Here is a 17,206-nt window from a genome sequence, read left to right on the forward strand (position 1 = left end):
CACGCACGCACGCACACACGCACACACCGACAGACACGCACACACGTGCACGCACACACACACACACCGACAGACACGCACACACGTGCACGCACATACACACACACTTGCAATCCACAGTGGGACTAGATGACCCGGAAGGGTATAAGAACTGAATGTTGAATGTGAAACGTTGCCATTTTTCTGCTCGGACCCGCGGCAGGACTGGCCCGAGGCCTCGTGTACTTTCCCACTCTGTCTGGATTAAATCGATTGTTTCACTATGTTGTGGTATGGGCGATCTTTCAACAAAAACGAACACGCTAGGAACTAGTTTAAGGCAGGAAGCTTTTTCTAGATTCCTTCAAATATCATTCCTAAACTATATTATAGTGACTCTATTGCAATACAAATATTTATACAGATGCATATTGTCATAAATGGTGCGGAGTTTCTGAAGAAACTTCTACATACTATACTGTATGTATTTTCAGGAACATTTTTAATTCAAAAATGCTTCTGCCGTGGTTAGGGTTGTGCTTGATGCACAGCTGTTTTATGAGCCAGGCTAATATTTTCAAAGACAACATGCAAGGTACAACATTATTCTAAGCTTCATCACTGATACAAATTGATTGGATTTCCTGACTGCTAACAAGCCGTTAACACCAAATTTGGTACTTTGAAGCGTTTTAATAAACTCATGGATTAAATGTTCACTCATATTTTGACTTTTCTCCAACAACTTAATCTTAAATAAATTATTTTTTCCTCCTTATTGGATTATCTGGGGAAGGTATGAAAGGCTTTAATGGGGATGTGTTGCGAGCTTGAAAAAACTTTGCAGTCTGATACGGTGGTTCTCAAATGGGGTAACTTCAAGGAATTCCAGGGGGGACTCGAGATGTTGAATAAAACAAACAACCATGAAAAAAATCCTTTAAAAAAATATTATATGAATTAAATGTTTCAGGAAAATATAAGTTTGGTTATTCAATTTCATTATTTTAAAAAGACAGATTCTCCCCCATCCTAGAATGGTTCGACCAACTTGTCACGTGCCAACTCTCGTTACCTGTCTAGTTAGTGTAGTCTAGTATTTTTGTGAACACATCTATCTCGATTATGATCCAAAAAAAGGACACTCTAAATTTAACATTTTTTACGGTCCAATATTTATTTATAATTATTTATTTTTGAGTACAGGGATAGCACTTTTTGTTGACTATTTTTTATGATCAAATATTGATTAATAATTTCATGATTTATTTTTATGAAGAGATCTCTACTGTAATCCATGAAAGGATGCTTTGGGTTTAATATTTTTATGTGGACAAATATTTTGTTATAATTATTTCTTTTTGCAAACAGGTCTGGCACTTTATGTTGATTATTTTTGTGGACAAATATTTATTTATAATTATTTCTTTATGAGAACGGGGCTAACAATTTATGTTATGATCGCAAACCATGATCCAAAAAAGGACACTTTGTGCTGATTATTCATTTTGTGGACCAATATAAATGATGTTTGAAAGGTTCTTAAGTACAATAAATCAGTCACTGATGGCAAGTTTTAGGTCTTTTTTTTTAACCCAAAAATCCTATGCACTGGTTAAGCAGTACTTGGCTTAAAACATATATCACAGAAGTATTTAAGTGAAAAAAGGTTGAGAACCACTGCTCATACAGGTTGGAGATGCTTTCAAAAATCGCTCCAAATTCTATGCTTTGTGAGCAGACTTAATGGTGATTGGATTCTCCCAGAGGACAAAACATTTACACTCATTTGTCAAACACCATGAAGGCCAATGGAGGCCAGGTGTTATCCTTCCACCAGTGTGTGTACGGGATTGTCTTAACACGCGAGACACAGCAGACGCCTGTGATGCCCTTCGTTCAGCCTGCGTGATAATTAATGGCTGTCAGTGTCTCTTTAGTGCAAGAAGGTGCTGACAGACAGCACTTGAAAAACGCAAGGAATGTGCAAAGCCCTCATAGATTCATGCGGGTGAAGGAGGTTTGCGCCAGGGGAGAAGAAGGCTTCCACATCGCTGACCAAACGTCAACTTGGACCCAATCGATGCGGGTCACGTCACATGATGATATGCTGTCGTTTCAAGAGTGTATCTAATGTACATCTGTGCAAGAATTTGTGAAAGTGTGAACTGATCTCTCACTGCAACAGTGCTTCTCAATTATTTTTTTGCAAAGCCCCACCTAGGACAGAGGAATTTTCAACTCCCCCAACACACACAACCCGCTGCGGTGACAATAAATAAGACCATTATAGATCAAAATTAAATGGGTACGTCTACAGTGTATTTTAACCTTTTTTTAGCGATGTGAAATTCGGTTTCATTCAAGTACCATTTGGGGTTAGAAAAAAAGATTTATTAAACTTTAGAACCTTTCAAACGTCACTTGTATTGCTCCACAAAAAACAATCTACAAAGAGTGTTCTCTTTTGGATCATAGAAGAGATCTGTTTCAAAAAGAAAAAACAATCATTGATAAATATCTGTCCAATAAAATAAAATGTAGTTTCAGACCTGTTCTCAAAAAGAAATAATTATAAAAAAATATTTGTCCACAGAAAAATATTCCATTTAAAGTGTCCTTTTGGGATCATAGTAGAGATCTGTTGACATAAATAAACCATTAACTTGACTGGTAACGAGAGGAGGCACACACAATGGATCAAACCATTCAATTATGGAGGAGAATCTGGAGAATCATTCTTATAGACAACAACTAATAATTCTTCAAGAACAATATTAAAAGAGAACAGAAAGAATTTGAAACTGAATATCAAGTTATAGCAGGCAAATTGTTGTTGTTGTTGTTGTTGTTCTTCTTCTTCTTCTTCTTATTATTATTATTATTATTATTATTATTATGACTATTATTGTCGTTGTTGTTATTGTTGTTGTTGTTATTGTTGTTGTTATTATTATTATTTCTAATGTTATGTTTTTTTTATACTGTGGTCCACACTCCTAACCAATAGATGACGAAAAGGCAATAGTTCCTTGTTTGCGCATGCCAATAATTTTTGAGCGAAGAAGACAGATATCCGGTTCAAACAGGAAGTGATTTACTCGTTTGTTTCCAACTCTACACTAGCTAGGTAACTAGGCGAACTCACGTTTAAACTTGTCCGCTTATCTTTTATTCCGCAAAATGGGATGTGATGGCGGAACTATTCCCAAAAGACACGAGTTGGTGAAAGGTCCCAAAAAAGTCGAGAAGGTTCGTGACGCTTCTTCTTTTAGCCAATCGGTTACATAGACAATACATTTCCAGGTTGCTAACTGCTAGTTAGCTACTGGCTAACACAAACACCTCCCGGTTACAACTGTTATTTAACTAATTGATAACAATGTAATATATTACTTTTGCTTTTTTCTCGAAAGCGGTTCATCTCAGTATCTGAGAACTACGTCATTTTAAATAACCGTGGTCATACATACATGGCACATACTTGAACGTGCATTTTCAATATGGTGCGTGATATTTAAAGATGTCTTCCAAATGCTTCGTAGGTTGACAAAAATGCAGAGTTAGCCGCCAAATGGAAGTACTGCGCCCTCAGTCAGGAAAAACTTAGGCGTCCAATCGTCGCCTGCGAACTGGGAAGGTGAGCGATTAAGTTCGATTGTTCATCAATATCAGTCATCAGTAATTTTGTCATGAAACCAAAAATAAACTTCTGCTTGCATACAACTAAATAAAATGCTCAAATATGCCCACTCAAATCAAACTGATTATTTTGTAGGCTTTATAACAAAGATGCCATCATAGAGTACCTTCTGGATAAGTCTGCTGAGAGACCCAACACTGATGCTGTAACACATATCCGTGGAACCAAGGTATGTTTATGTTTGTTCTGGTTTCTTATTTGTTAAGAATCGCTACCTTTTTCAAGCATTTTGTGTGTTTCTTTCTGCAGGACATAAAAGAGCTCAACTTGACGGATAACCCTGAGTGGGAAGGCGAGAGAAGGAACACTAAAGGAGACATTTATGAGGACATCCATTGTGGAATGTTTATTTGCCCGGTTGTTGGGCTGGAGATGAACGGAAAGCACAGGTGACAAAAACAAGTTGAAGATGGATTTTCATATGGCGGTGCATAGGGAAAAAAATGCATGGCTTGGCTGTGATATGCATGGCCATATTAGACACATACAATATTTCTGACAAATTGCAAACTACTTAAAGGTAAATAATAAGTGTATGTATCTTAATGTTGCTGATGTTTCTGTTCTCAGGTTCTGTTACCTGCAGACATGTGGTTGTGTCTTCTCTGACCGTGCCCTCAAGGCAGTCAAGTCAGAAATCTGCCACAAGGTGAATAGCGTTTCTTCCTTTTTGTGAGTGACATGCATTTTGTAATATCGGTTCAATTAAAAGGAATACTACATCTATATAGCCACTCTCTATAGTAAAGTGGTAATATTTTGTCAAGAATTAATTTGATATCAAACTATTTTTTCATGTGCTCAGCTTACTTACGTCACATGAACAACAGGTGAGCCATGATTGGAAAACTTTAACACAAGCGATGTCATTTTCAGTAGACGGCAAGTGGAAAATGCGTTTTTAAACATACACATTTTTTATGCATACTAATTGTACTCGAGAAAAATTGTCAAATGAATCATAAGGGCTTTTTTTTCACTTTTTACTTGTGTAGTGCTTAAATTTCAATTAAAACACCTTTTGCCCTTCCTAACATATGATACATTGCAAGTTTTCATAAAAACTGAACACATTCAGCTTGTCAGCTTAGAGTATGTTTTTCTGCAGTAACTGATTTTCAACTTTTAGTATATTTTCTATCACATTGTTTTTCAACCTTAAATATATTCTCTATCACACCAAATGAATTCTATGAAAACAAGTAGAACCTCTACAAGACTAATACATATAAGCATGGTTACCTTATTTTTTTTTGCTCCCAGCCAGGCTCATCCACCTCCCCCCAAATAATCATATTAGTCAACAGTAATAATTACCGTAAATACCCAAATATAAGACACACTTTTTTTTCCAAATCAAATGGAAATCAAATCACGTTTATTTGTATAGCCCTGAATCACCGACTGTCTCAAAGGGGTTCACAAGTAAAAAGAAGTCAGAGACTTTCTTTCATCATAAATACACATCAACATCCCCTGAACAAAGCTCCCAGAAGGGAAAGGAAAAACTAAAAAAAAAAAAAAAAAAAAATCCCCCAAAACGAAGGCCAAAAGTATGGGTGCGTCCTATAAATGGTGATGTAATAAATTCAAAGTTTTTTTTTTTTTGCGCAATTTGAAGAAGCTTGATACGTCCCGCAACAAATATATAGTTTACAGATATGAACACAATAAAATATAAAGGGTTGAAGAAGATGATTTTATACGGGTATGCTATAGTTTTTTATTGTTGCTTGAGTGTTGGTGTGTCTTGTACATGATAACATGGAAAATACCAGAATTAAGGGTTCTTATACAGAAGCGTGTCCTATATTTGGGGAATTATGCTATTAAATTATAATAATTACAAGAACAGCTGTCTTCCAGTTTAGAACAAACTGAATGACAAACAGTGGCGAACGTAGTCAACACATCATCCCTTTCATTCCGGTGTTTGTCACCCCTGGGGCCGCCTTGCAAGGTGTGAGTTCACGCAGCTGCGTGCTTGTCAAGGTGACTGTTGTTGTGCGTGGCCAACAGCCATGACGACTCTATGGGAACGCTGGCGTTGCTCAGCACTCTGCTCCTGTGCCACTGCTCCAGGCAGTCCAGGGCATCAGGCAAGAAGTCGTTCTCAAACTTGTTGGCAAACATGGCCTTCTTTTGGATGATCCACGGCAGGTCCTCCATTCCGTAGATGCAGATCGTGTGCACATAACGGCCTAGTAATGGAGAAGAGGCATTTTGGTTAAGCTGCAGAGGGACCTTCACTATGACTAAGGTTTTTCAAAACACTGCGTGATACAAGCACTTCCATCTTTTTTAGTTTGAGTTCAAACAAAATTCAAATAGGACAGGGGGTTCCCAGCATTGTCATTGGTGATGCGTCAGAATAACCTCCTTGTCGACTGCTGCCAATATTCTTCAGAATGTCAAATAGTGACGCTGACTAATCCTTCTGTTAGATACTTGGGTGTATTACTAAATACTGCAGCATACCAAATTGTTGAGACGATCTGTATTTGTGCATGTCTGTGTTATACTGCCCCCAGTTGGTCCTGTGCGCGTACATCAGAAGGAGCCGCTTTGTCACAATCAATCATGCACAACAAATTTAACTTGTATATTAAGGCACCATCCGTAAACATTGTTAATGTGTTTTGTGGAATAACTGTTGCTTTTCTAAATCATATGTAGCGCCACCCATGATGATGCCCTTTATGTAGCTTCAACAAATCAACCAAGTAGATAGAACGACCCAGTCGATAGGACATTTTTTACCGTCGTACCGTTGCAGCCATCGTGCACAGTTCCTTTTTGCTCGGCCCATTTGACAGCCCTTATGTTTCCTTCCCAGCCACCATCTATCTTGCTGCCTGGTGCCTCTTCAAATAGAACACAGAAACCAGGCAGAATGGGTCAATGTGTTGCATGGCCTTGTAGAAGATGAACATATCTCCGGTGCGTAGAAGTTTGTGTGGTTTTTAATTCAAACTCACATTCAAGGTCAGGGAGCAAAAATTTCATAGGGTCAGTTAAAATATATCACTTCTAGGAAGTTTGTCAACCATAGTTTGATTAAAAACTAGATTTTAATGACATATTCCGAGTGTTTCTGAACCTACCAAAGCTGAAGGCATCGCAGGGGTGTTTACGCTTGGCTGTGATGTTATAATTTCTAGAAAACAAGCTACACCATACTGACATTGCACAACTCCCTGTGTGCGAAATGTCATTTAGTGGCAAGCAAACAACTTTTTAAATTTGAGGATGAATAGCATGTCACCGCAATTTGTCATTCGTGCATGTAATGCCAAGACATCTGCAATAGCTACGAGAGAAACTGTGGCCATTACGAAGATTGATTTGAGACAAAACAGTGTAATTACTGTAACATGAAAAACATCTACGATTGGTCACTTTTGGTATTGTTTTCTTACTCCCTTCCCTTATCAGTACTAGATTCCGGTTTACCTTTAACGTGATTGAGCGTCACCCAGTAGTGCTCATCCGGACTGTACGTGTCTCTGGACCACTCCAGGAGGTCACGGGCTATGGGGCTCTCAAGAACAAAGTTGACAAAGCCTCTTGTCAGTGCGTAGTAGGCTGTGCCAAAGTATATTTCTAGGTTGTGAGGAGGCGGGTCTTTCTTCCCTCCCAGTCTGAGGCGAATGACGCGTGAACCAATGATCTCCATGTATCGGAACTTAGTCCGTCGAACCATATGTGGCGGCTGCTTCACCCCTGGTGTCATGTTCCGGTCCCGCCACTCTTTGCTCTGCAAGTAGCGCACCAGCTCCAGATTGCTCATAACAGGGAAGTCCTGGCCGCACATGTTGACCACCTTCCTCCAGCCCACTTCGGACCCGGCCAAATCCAGCATGCAGTTCAAGTCCGCCTTCAGGCGCGAGAAGCCAGCGTAGGTGACTGTCTCGCTGCGGTTGGACAAGAAGACGTTTTGAAAACAGCCCACCACATTTTGCACGGCTGCACGGTATGCCTGCGGAGCCTTGGCATCAACGTGAATGCAGTAGACGTTTTGTGGCGCGTAAATGGCTCGCAAGAGACGTACAAAAAGCTCTAGCTCTTTGTGGATGGTCAGGATGAACGCCAATGGGTACGCCGCCTCCTCCTCGCTCAGAGGTCTCGTGATAAAGTGAAGCTCTCGCATCAAATCGGCGCACTGCAGCTTGTCGTCTGTAATGTAGCTTTTGATCTGTTGAGGGGGAAAATGCACGACACACTCAACGGGATGAAGCCATTAGCGACCCCCCGAATAACTTTTCAGCTGTACCTGACAGTCGCGCCGATGCAATTTTATTCGTCCATCATTGGTCGAAAGAAAATCTTTACACTGGGCGGAGAAGGGGCGGCACGGTGGTGGCGGCGGCGGCTCCTGTTTTTTATTTTCCTTCAAGTGAATCACCAAAAAGACTGTGGCGCTCATCACAAGGCACAACAGGAACCTGCGTTTGATCTTCCGAAGAGGGCACAAATGACTTATGCCTGCCATCTAGATGAAAATTTCTAAAAGAAAAAAAGGGTCACTTCAACTGTCCCTGAACTCCTCCATAACAAAAAAAAGAACACACACAAACCAAAGTTGACTGTCAAAGTACAGGACCTAGTCTACTGATGGATTTAAGGACCTTTGAAAGGATCAGATTTTGTAAAGGATGTTCTTTAAAAAATGTACATATAAGACGAACAAAAAAAAAAAACGACTGAGAATTTTTGAGAACAGATAAATACTATTTTATGTTGAGAATAGTCATGCGTATCATTATATACAGTATTGATAATAAATTAGATATTTGTTTGATTGGAATAAATAATGAGCCTTCATGATTTACCTTCCTCTTGTGTTGAGGTCATCAGCGACCCATTTTTAGGTTTGAAATGCAAAAAAGCACTGCACACTTATCTTTAAGGCCTCAAGACTTTTTGACTTTGTCTGAGATTTCTTACTAAACAAAATAAAATTTCAAAAGCAAATTTTTACCAAAATAGAAAATGCTCTTATGAAACATGTCTGTGTTGTTAGGGTCAGATCTGACCCAGTTGATGGTAATAGAATGAAATATGAATGTAATATCCAACAGCCTTGGGCACTTTGAGGCTGCGGTGATTCTGGGCTGTACAAATAAACTTGACATTGATATCTAATTAAGCAACAAAATACCTCTGCACATACATATATAGCCTAACGTAAACTAAACATAGGGGTCCTCGCGGCAGAAGCAGATCAATTAGCAACCGCCCATGCTTTACTCGCATTAAAGAACAAAGTTCGGTTCTAATGAGTGATGGTCTGTGTACTTTAATGCCTTTAACAGTCAGGCCTTTAAATCATGAAATTCAGTTTTGATTTTGATTGCAACCTACCAATCTCCTCTATTGCGACTCAGTGACAGTGAATGACAAATGCCGAACAGCTGCCACTTGTAAACTCCACCATACGTATGTGCATTCATCACAAACACCGGCGGGTCAAATGGAAAAAAAAGGAACTCAAGTGCATGTCTTTGTAACAAAGCTGTTTTTTTTAAAGGGATACAGTACTTAAAGGTATAGTGTGTAAGATTTTGACCGTTTGTCATTACGGCCAGCAGAAGGTGCTGCATTTACCATTGTCCGTAGCTATAACAAACATGGCCACCTCCGGAGAAGTTCCACCCCCCATGTAATATAATTTAATAATAACTAGACCTGTGATTATATTCAAAACATACTGTTGGTCCTTAAGAACACATTCATTTGCAAGTCTGAAATTTACAATCATTTAATTTATTCCTTTTTAATGAACAACGGTCTAAATCTTACACACTGTCCCTTTAAGGTACTACCTGTATTATCCCATCACTTCAAATTTAAATGTCTTGACAGAATATTTATGCATAAGTGTCTGCGGGTGTGGTTTCGATATGACTAGATATGACAAGATTGCAAAGTCACAACATTACTTTTTTTTTTTTTTTTAATAATATATACCAGCTATGACCTTGGACAAGAACCAAGGGGGAAACTAACCATGGTGGGCGCAGTAAAAAAAAGAAAAAAAAATACAGCTGCATACAGTTGTGAAGAGCCTAATATATGTTGGTTTGATTTGCATGATTTGTATTTACACTTAAATTGTTATGCCATTGTCTGGGCTTCCATTCATATAAGAGCGGGCAGTTGTTTGGCGTACTCAAAGGGTATTTCTATTTGCTTCTGGATCTGCATTCTATTTGCATATCCTATTTGCAAGTCAAACTCCAAGCACCTTGCCTAGTAGTCAAGCTTTTAGTGTCACTAAAAAAGTCTGACGTTTCCTCTCTGAGATGTATTGCGAGAAGATGTAAGAAAACAATACCTCTGAGGCAGTACAGCTGTCCTTCCTCATCCAGATTATTCAGAAGTAGTCCATTTGGTTCGCACCCCTCCAAAAAATCAGAAGCATTGGCAGATGTGTCTTATGTCTCAGGTATGGCGCACGACTGTTCCTGGTTGCGATGAGGGACGTCGCATTCACTCTTTAGATGAGCTGGCACTTGTTTGCCACCCACCCCTGAGATCAAGATAACAGTCCCTGTCTAGTTACCAGCCATCGGCGCACACACACGCTAGCCCTGTGTTTGTCATCCCCCACGGCATTTTCCATTATCCTCCTCTGATGAATTCCCGGCGAGCCGCACCATTCGGAGTGTCTCTGTCCAGCTCCATCTTTGCTTGCTCGGCGCTTGTGGCGACCTCGCTGTAGACCGCCGACTTTGTGTGATGCTTGCTCAGCTCCTGCGATGATCCCTCCTGTGTTGCACAGAGCACATGGCAACGGGTCACGCCCACCCGACCCGTATTGCTGCCGGGAAACAATAGAAAGCACAACAACCCTTCCTCACTCCCTCCCTTCCTCGCGCCGGTTACTCTGACCTTTCATATTTGTATTGGACAACGGATTTGTCTCGTCGTCTCATGAGCCGCATCCGAACCCTTATCAGTTAGGCGCATGTGGTGCTGTACTTCCCGCGTTGGCGTTTGTTCTATTGTATCTCTCGCAGCTTGACGGAGAGTGAACCGAATGATGCCGAATGATCTGGCGAGGGCTCCTGAGCTTGACTGGAGGTTTTGAGAGCGTTACACTCAAAGTAGTTGTTGTGATAAGATCGTGTTTGCACCATCGGATGTTGTATAATGTTGTCTTGTGTTTGTCAGTGCGGAGACCCGTTTCAAAACACGGACATCGTCGTGCTGAATGGAACAAAGGAGGAGGTGGAAAAGCTGAGGGAGAAAATGGAGGAGAGGCGGGCCAAAGCCAAAACTAAGGTGACTTCGGCCTTCTAATCATATTTTATTGCTTTGGGGTTTAACCGATTGTGCTTGCACGACAGCACGTCTGTGATGGCGAACACGTGGCAATGTAAATAAAGTTAGCTTATTAACTAGAAGGATGCTAAACTTACTTAGCCGTTTTCAGCAATAAAAAAAATCATATTTCTTTTGACAAAAATTATACGATGAACTCGAGGGTTGGGTGACTTGCAGCTGTAATTACAGCAAAAGATGGCGCTACAAAGTATTAACGCAAAGGGGTCGAATAATATTGCACACCCCACTTTTCAGTTTTTTTCTTTTGTTTAAAAAAAAGTTTGAAATATCCCGAAAATTTTGTTACATTTCACTATTGTGTCTGACTTGTTGATTATTGCCCCTAAAATATACATTTTATCTTTATGTTTGAAGCCTAAAATGTGGCAAAAGGTTGAAAAGTTTGAGGTCGAAATACTTTTCTAAAATGTTTCAAGGGCATTTATATAAAACTTTCCTGAACTAGCGATGCAAACCGTGAAAAATCACAGACCTCCTGATGGATAAAAAACGGGGGTATAAATTCATGCTAAAGCATTTTTTATTCAATTACACAGTTACCCGATGTGAATATTTATTGCGTGAACTGTGAAGCCCTAAAATCTGTTTTCTCTCTCACTTTTTTTTTTTTTTTTAAGAAATCAAAGAAGAAGAAACCTGCTGAAAGTGTGTCCACACCATCTGAGTCTCAAGGTTTGTGTGAGGCATCTAAATGGCCTCTTCTGCGTTTTTATACTGCCTGTCTTTTTTGTGTTTTAAAGGGAAGTTATCAATTGTGGCCCGGAGAATAAGAAGTGGTTCATGGTCTGTGTACCTTGTGGCCATTGTTCTTTGTTTTGTTTTTTTCTTTCAAAGCGAACAGAAAATGGGAAACAATCCAATTTCCCTTTTTTTTTTCCTTTTATTTGTGTAACTGGAGAAAAAAATGAAACCTGAGCTGCCTCCTTTTATTTTGAATTATTTGCACATATATATATATATATATATATATATATATATATATATATATATATATATATATATATATATATATATATATATATATATATATATATATATATATATATATATATATATACACACACACACACACACACACCTGCACATACGTACATAGAGTATATAGTTTGTGTTTATGAATTGGATCAGATGGGTTCTATTATAACCGATCCCAAACAATCCAGTCATTTTTATCAGGATCAGCTCATCCTAAGAACAACCCCTTTTCTCTCTCTCTCTTTTTTTTTAGATAGTTTTTAAAGTGTTGTAAGTTTTTAGGATGTGTGTGCTCGATGTTCATATTGGTAGTGGCTCACTCAAGTTGTGCAACTCTGCAGTATCTCCGCCGACAATCGCTAATCTCTTCCTTCATACCACGTCTGTCATTTTATCATTTGCATCATTTGCAAAACAAAAATAATTCTCCGTGCTCACTTAGGCTCGACTTTTGAATGGACTTTACATTGATACTTTATATTCAAATGCCGTTAAATAAACATTTCTGCAGCAAGCGCTTACAATCAGTCATCTTTATAGGCGAAGTGTCTAAAAACACACAAAGTTTGTCTGCAGTCATTTGAGCCACACTAGGATTCAAAAAACAACGAGGAAAAAAAAAGAACATGAAAGCTAGTGCGTGAGCGTGATTTCCTGCTAGGATGTGGGCAGCCAAACACCTGCGCTTTATTTGTTTAGCTCCTATCACAACGTCGGCTTCAGTGAAATGTGGCAACCTTTTCCTACACATCCAAACGCTTCGTATTAGCTTGTAATACTCTTGACCTTCTTCATTTTGGCTTTATATCTTAATGACTAGATGTCAAATACTGTATGTTAGAATAAAAAGTATAATCCGATCACATTATTTTGTGCGTCTGAAATCATTCCAACATCAGCCTTTTATGAACTGTTTTAAAGCGGTTAGCCCAACTTTAAACACATTTTTGAGGGGACCCTGTGGAAGATTTATTTATTTATTTCTCTCAGGTTGATTATTTTAGTGAACATATAAATGCTTAGCACATAATTCCTTCAATAGATACACACATCAAGAGTTTTATTGCCATATGCATAGTAATACTACACACTGAAATTCCTATTCTGTTCACTTCCCTGAGCAGACTACAGTCCATGAAAAATAAACAAACCCGCAGGTAAGCCGCACTGGACTATAATCCGCAGGGCTCAAATCATGAGAAAAAAATTGCGGTTTATAGTCCAAAAAAATGAGATTGTTTTGTTAAACGCAGCTGTGTGTTTCCACCACACAAAATGCTCCATTTGCACTCATCGGACATCTTTGCTTTGTACATTAAAATATGTCCTCGATGCTAACTTCACGCCGATGGCAACTAGAAAAATAAAGTGATAGGAAAATGTGACTACAAACCAACAAAGTAATCTACTGTAGAAGTACACAGACACTGCCAAAGAAACAAACAAACAAAAAAATACACACATTACACTACGCAGCAACACAACCGAAATGGTGAATCTGCACGTAGCCAGTGAGGGGATCTTCTGGTAGTTATGGTGGGTAGCAGGAAGCTAACGTCAAGCTAGCGTAATTTAACAATGATAATGTTGTTCGCACGGAAATTACGTGTTATGCCCCCACAAAAATGTAAAAAAAAATAAAAAAAAGATATGTTTTACTTGGTTCAAACCTCCGTTCCACTAGACATATGAAAGGTTTTACAATATGTTGGATAGTTTGCTTGATATATTTTTCTTCTCAATGTATTGCCGAGGTATTGGATTGGGACTCGATCTGGGCACAGGCTCAAAATCAGCTGACTTGTCACTTATACCAAAAGACGCCACTGCATGACTGAGAAGCAATAATCGGCATCTGTTGTGATTCTTACCATTCTGCAGGTGACACACAAGTGCAAAATGGCTCGCTTGAAAATGGTGAAAGCAGCCAATCAGGTAGCCATGAGGAAAATATCTGCTAATCTGTGTCCTCGGGCTAAAGATGGGAAAATGAAGCCTCATGAAACACTTGATCAAAGGTGCTTCACGAGGCTTCATTTTCCCATTACTAGCTCAAGCCTGCTCAAAATCTGATTTGACTTGTTGCGCAGCCTCTAATTTTTCTTTTCTTTTTTAATGTTTCACCTGCTGCTCAGATAAGGCAGGAAGCTCAGGCACGTCCTGCCTCTCAAGCGGCAAGCCTTCGTCTCCCGCCCCCAAGCGCTCCATCCAAGACATGGACGAGAAGTCGGAGGCCTTCAAGTCCATCTTCACCACCCACAGCTCGGCCAAGCGCACCAAAGAGCAAACCTCCAACTGGATCACCTACACGCCATACCACTTCTAACGCTCACGCACGCGCAATTTCCGCGATTCCCCTGACGTGTTGCCGACAACCTTAATGGCTCCCCAGGCTGCTTGTTTATCTCTTTCCGCTCGGGTGCTTTGAGAATTACGTTTTTATTTTTGCCCTCTGTAACATTGTGCCCAAGGTTTAGTCTAGATTTAGTTTGTGTTTTCCCCTTAAAATGTAATCTATAAATGCAGATAAATGTTTAAAAAAAAAAAAAGTTTTTGGACAAGACAAAACTAGCGGAATTCTATTTAATAAATATACAATACAATGCAATACATACTACAGTGGAGACCTGCTCACGGTTCAGAGTCACCTAATTGCAAATGTGGGGACAAACCTAATTTTTCATAGGAAATTGAAATGGGGAAATCCAATTCAGCTTGATTGTTGGTATGTGTGTAATCTGCTTTTTAAGACATTAAATATGTAATGTATCTTTTGTGGTAGTGCATTATTTCTCTATTGGATTTGCAACTGTCAAAAAATAAAGTCCTATACAAGCCTTGTTTCAAAAGTGATTTGAACGTATAATAGGGTGTTCAGACAACCCAGTTTACCTGAGACAATCCCGATTTTGCGCACTTTAACCCGACTGATTTCACCAGCTCCATACTACTATCCCGATTTTACGTAGGTTGCATCATCACTTTCTTTCTGTTTCTAATGTGAGACAGCAGGTTTTAGTATTTCATAAATAAAATCTGACTGAGGAGGACATTATATTGTCTTTAGGTTTGATTGGGTGCGTGAATGGTCAGCTGGGATAGACACTAGCAAACCTGTGACCTATGTGAGGATAAGCGGGCCTAGGATGGACTTGTAAACTTTATACTAAAACGCATTCTGTTTTGAACGCCAACGTGCAATGTGAAAAACTAGCCACAAGAGGTCAGCAGAAGTTAACTTTCCATTTGGAGGGGACTCACTTGGTTTCTGATAATAAAAACTAAAGCCTAAACGACTATTTTATCCGGCTTTATCTGCCAATCACAAATTTAAATGTATACCCGCACAACACATAACTACGTGCTTGCTTTTTCATTTCTTTTCTTACTTTCACATTTATCCTGCAAGCCAAATTCAACGGCCAGGCCAAAATCTAGACACCACGCCACAGGATCTTATTTTATTTATTTATTTTTCACCAGGTGAAAAAAACAAATCCAAACATTGATCCAAAGAAACAGAAAAAAATAAACATCGCTCTGATAATAATTAGGCTTCATCTTAATAAACAGCACGTTTTATATATTTTATTTTGTTCTATTGACTGGGCATTTTTTCGTCGTTTATTTACTACTTTTTTTGAAAAGGAAATATATATAGGTAAAATATAGGTTTAATGAGAGACAGCGATTGCATTAGCAAACGCATTTATTTTTTATAGAAAATTACAAAGAAAATACACAAGGCCCATATTCAAAATAACCTATAGAATATTTAAATTTAACGAGATAATTTGAACATATGAACTAAAATAGTTTTTTTTAATTGTTTTTAAACTCTTCCTTTGTCCCCGAAGTCATGTACAGTGCAATTAGTCAACTCTGTAAAAATAATATGACAGGTTGTCGAGTTCCCTAAGGTATAAGCTTTCTTTTCTCTCCACGCAGGACATCCAATAGTCGAGCTTCGTGACGCATCTTTGATGTGTTCATTAATTACAGCCAAAGTCTTTGCAAGATCAGATAACAGAAGCAGTTTTGGTGCTTAAAGGAAAAAAAAAAAAAAACGCCTGCGTGGCGTTTGAAAGCGGATTCTTCGGGTCACCCCCAGGCGATGCGGCCTTTTGAGGGGGTTGCAATGACCTCATCTTGAAATTTCCCTGCTCGTGGTTTAACCGAACATTTTTGTCTCCTCATAAATAAATGAAAATAATTACGAGAATAATAATGTTGTTAATTATAAAAAAAAATATGATTTATGACCGCCCTTATTTACAAGCTTTCTATTTTGTAAATGAATCGAAGGCGCGCTTCATTTTAACACGGAGGGGAGAAAAACAGCATTGCAACAAAAGGTTTGAATGTTTTTGGATTTTGCTCGCCCAGGTGTGTTGTGCTCGGGCGCGGCGCATGCGCAGTGTGCGCGAGCAGGTGAAGAGCGAGCTGCACGCGTGTGACGCTAGCGTGTGTTTCACTCACTGGCGGAGACCCGAGACCTGCACATGTCTCTGCTGGACAGGATAGACTGGAGGGTGAGTACAATTCAAATCAGCATTATTTCCATTTGTAAAGAGTCATTTCGAATTCCAATTCAACTTCCGTACAAATTGAGCTGTTAATGAATGTGGCTTTTGAAAGGTTTTTGAGATTCGGTCGTTAATTTCATTATGTGGATTAAATGTACGAAACAATGAGTGGATTAATTAATTAATCCAATTTAATTGCTTCGCTAAGTAACGCTGCTGTTGTGAAATTGTAGCACAAACCATAGGAAATGATTCCGCTGGTTGCAACATCATTGTAAAGTAGAATGCAAATTTAATACATATTTGTACATATGCATGTGTATTATAATTTGTGTGTACAGAATATAAAGTGTATATAAAAGTCTATGTGTGTCTATATAGTGTCAATATATATATATATATATATATATATATATATATATATATATATATATATATATATATATATATATATATATATATATATATATATATATATATATATATAATATATATATATATATATATATAATGTATTATATGTATTATATATATTTGCATAAATGCTTAAAAAAACATGCATTAATCTAGTCATCCTCTGTTATTATTTTCATGGGCATTTCCTAACATCCGCAGAACCGTCTGCCTTTTTAAATGTCGTTAAAGGACATGCGCGCACGCGTGCTCGCACGCA

General features: G+C 38.7%; 2 protein-coding genes across 5 annotated transcripts; one reads left to right on the forward strand and one right to left on the reverse strand.

Moving 5' to 3' along the window:
• The first annotated feature begins 3,060 nt into the window (after positions 1-3,060).
• On the forward strand, positions 3,061-14,844 carry rtf2 (replication termination factor 2). 2 transcript variants are annotated; one of them, XM_088422948.1, is made up of 9 exons: positions 3,061-3,231; positions 3,525-3,619; positions 3,758-3,851; positions 3,932-4,071; positions 4,253-4,331; positions 10,859-10,969; positions 11,650-11,704; positions 13,889-13,942; positions 14,143-14,844. In XM_088422948.1, exons 1-9 carry the CDS (start codon positions 3,163-3,165, stop codon positions 14,331-14,333), a joined length of 888 nt encoding a protein of 295 aa, XP_088279074.1. In that variant the 5' UTR covers positions 3,061-3,162; the 3' UTR covers positions 14,334-14,844. The 2 variants fall into 2 exon arrangements, with proteins under 2 accessions (XP_088279074.1, XP_088279075.1); XM_088422949.1 differs by lacking the exon at positions 13,889-13,942.
• On the reverse strand, positions 4,002-10,456 carry gcnt7 (glucosaminyl (N-acetyl) transferase family member 7). 3 transcript variants are annotated; one of them, XM_088422946.1, is made up of 5 exons: positions 10,020-10,456; positions 7,956-8,188; positions 7,136-7,877; positions 6,451-6,546; positions 4,002-5,883 (listed from the first exon to the last, which is right to left on the reverse strand). In XM_088422946.1, the coding sequence occupies exons 2-5, from the start codon at positions 8,172-8,174 to the stop codon at positions 5,651-5,653; spliced, it is 1,290 nt and encodes a 429-aa protein (XP_088279072.1). In that variant the 5' UTR covers positions 8,175-8,188; positions 10,020-10,456; the 3' UTR covers positions 4,002-5,650. The 3 variants fall into 3 exon arrangements, with proteins under 3 accessions (XP_088279072.1, XP_088279071.1, XP_088279073.1); XM_088422945.1 differs by lacking the exon at positions 10,020-10,456 and adding an exon at positions 9,047-9,168; XM_088422947.1 differs by lacking the exon at positions 10,020-10,456 and adding an exon at positions 9,047-9,168 and having other exon boundaries at positions 6,443-6,546.
• Positions 14,845-17,206: the final 2,362 nt, after the last annotated feature.

Source organism: Hippichthys cyanospilos, chromosome 9 (genome assembly GCF_059441005.1).
Source record: "Hippichthys cyanospilos isolate Australia breed blue-spotted pipefish chromosome 9, RoL_Hcya_1.0, whole genome shotgun sequence".
NCBI classification, from domain to species: domain Eukaryota; kingdom Metazoa; phylum Chordata; class Actinopteri; order Syngnathiformes; family Syngnathidae; genus Hippichthys; species Hippichthys cyanospilos.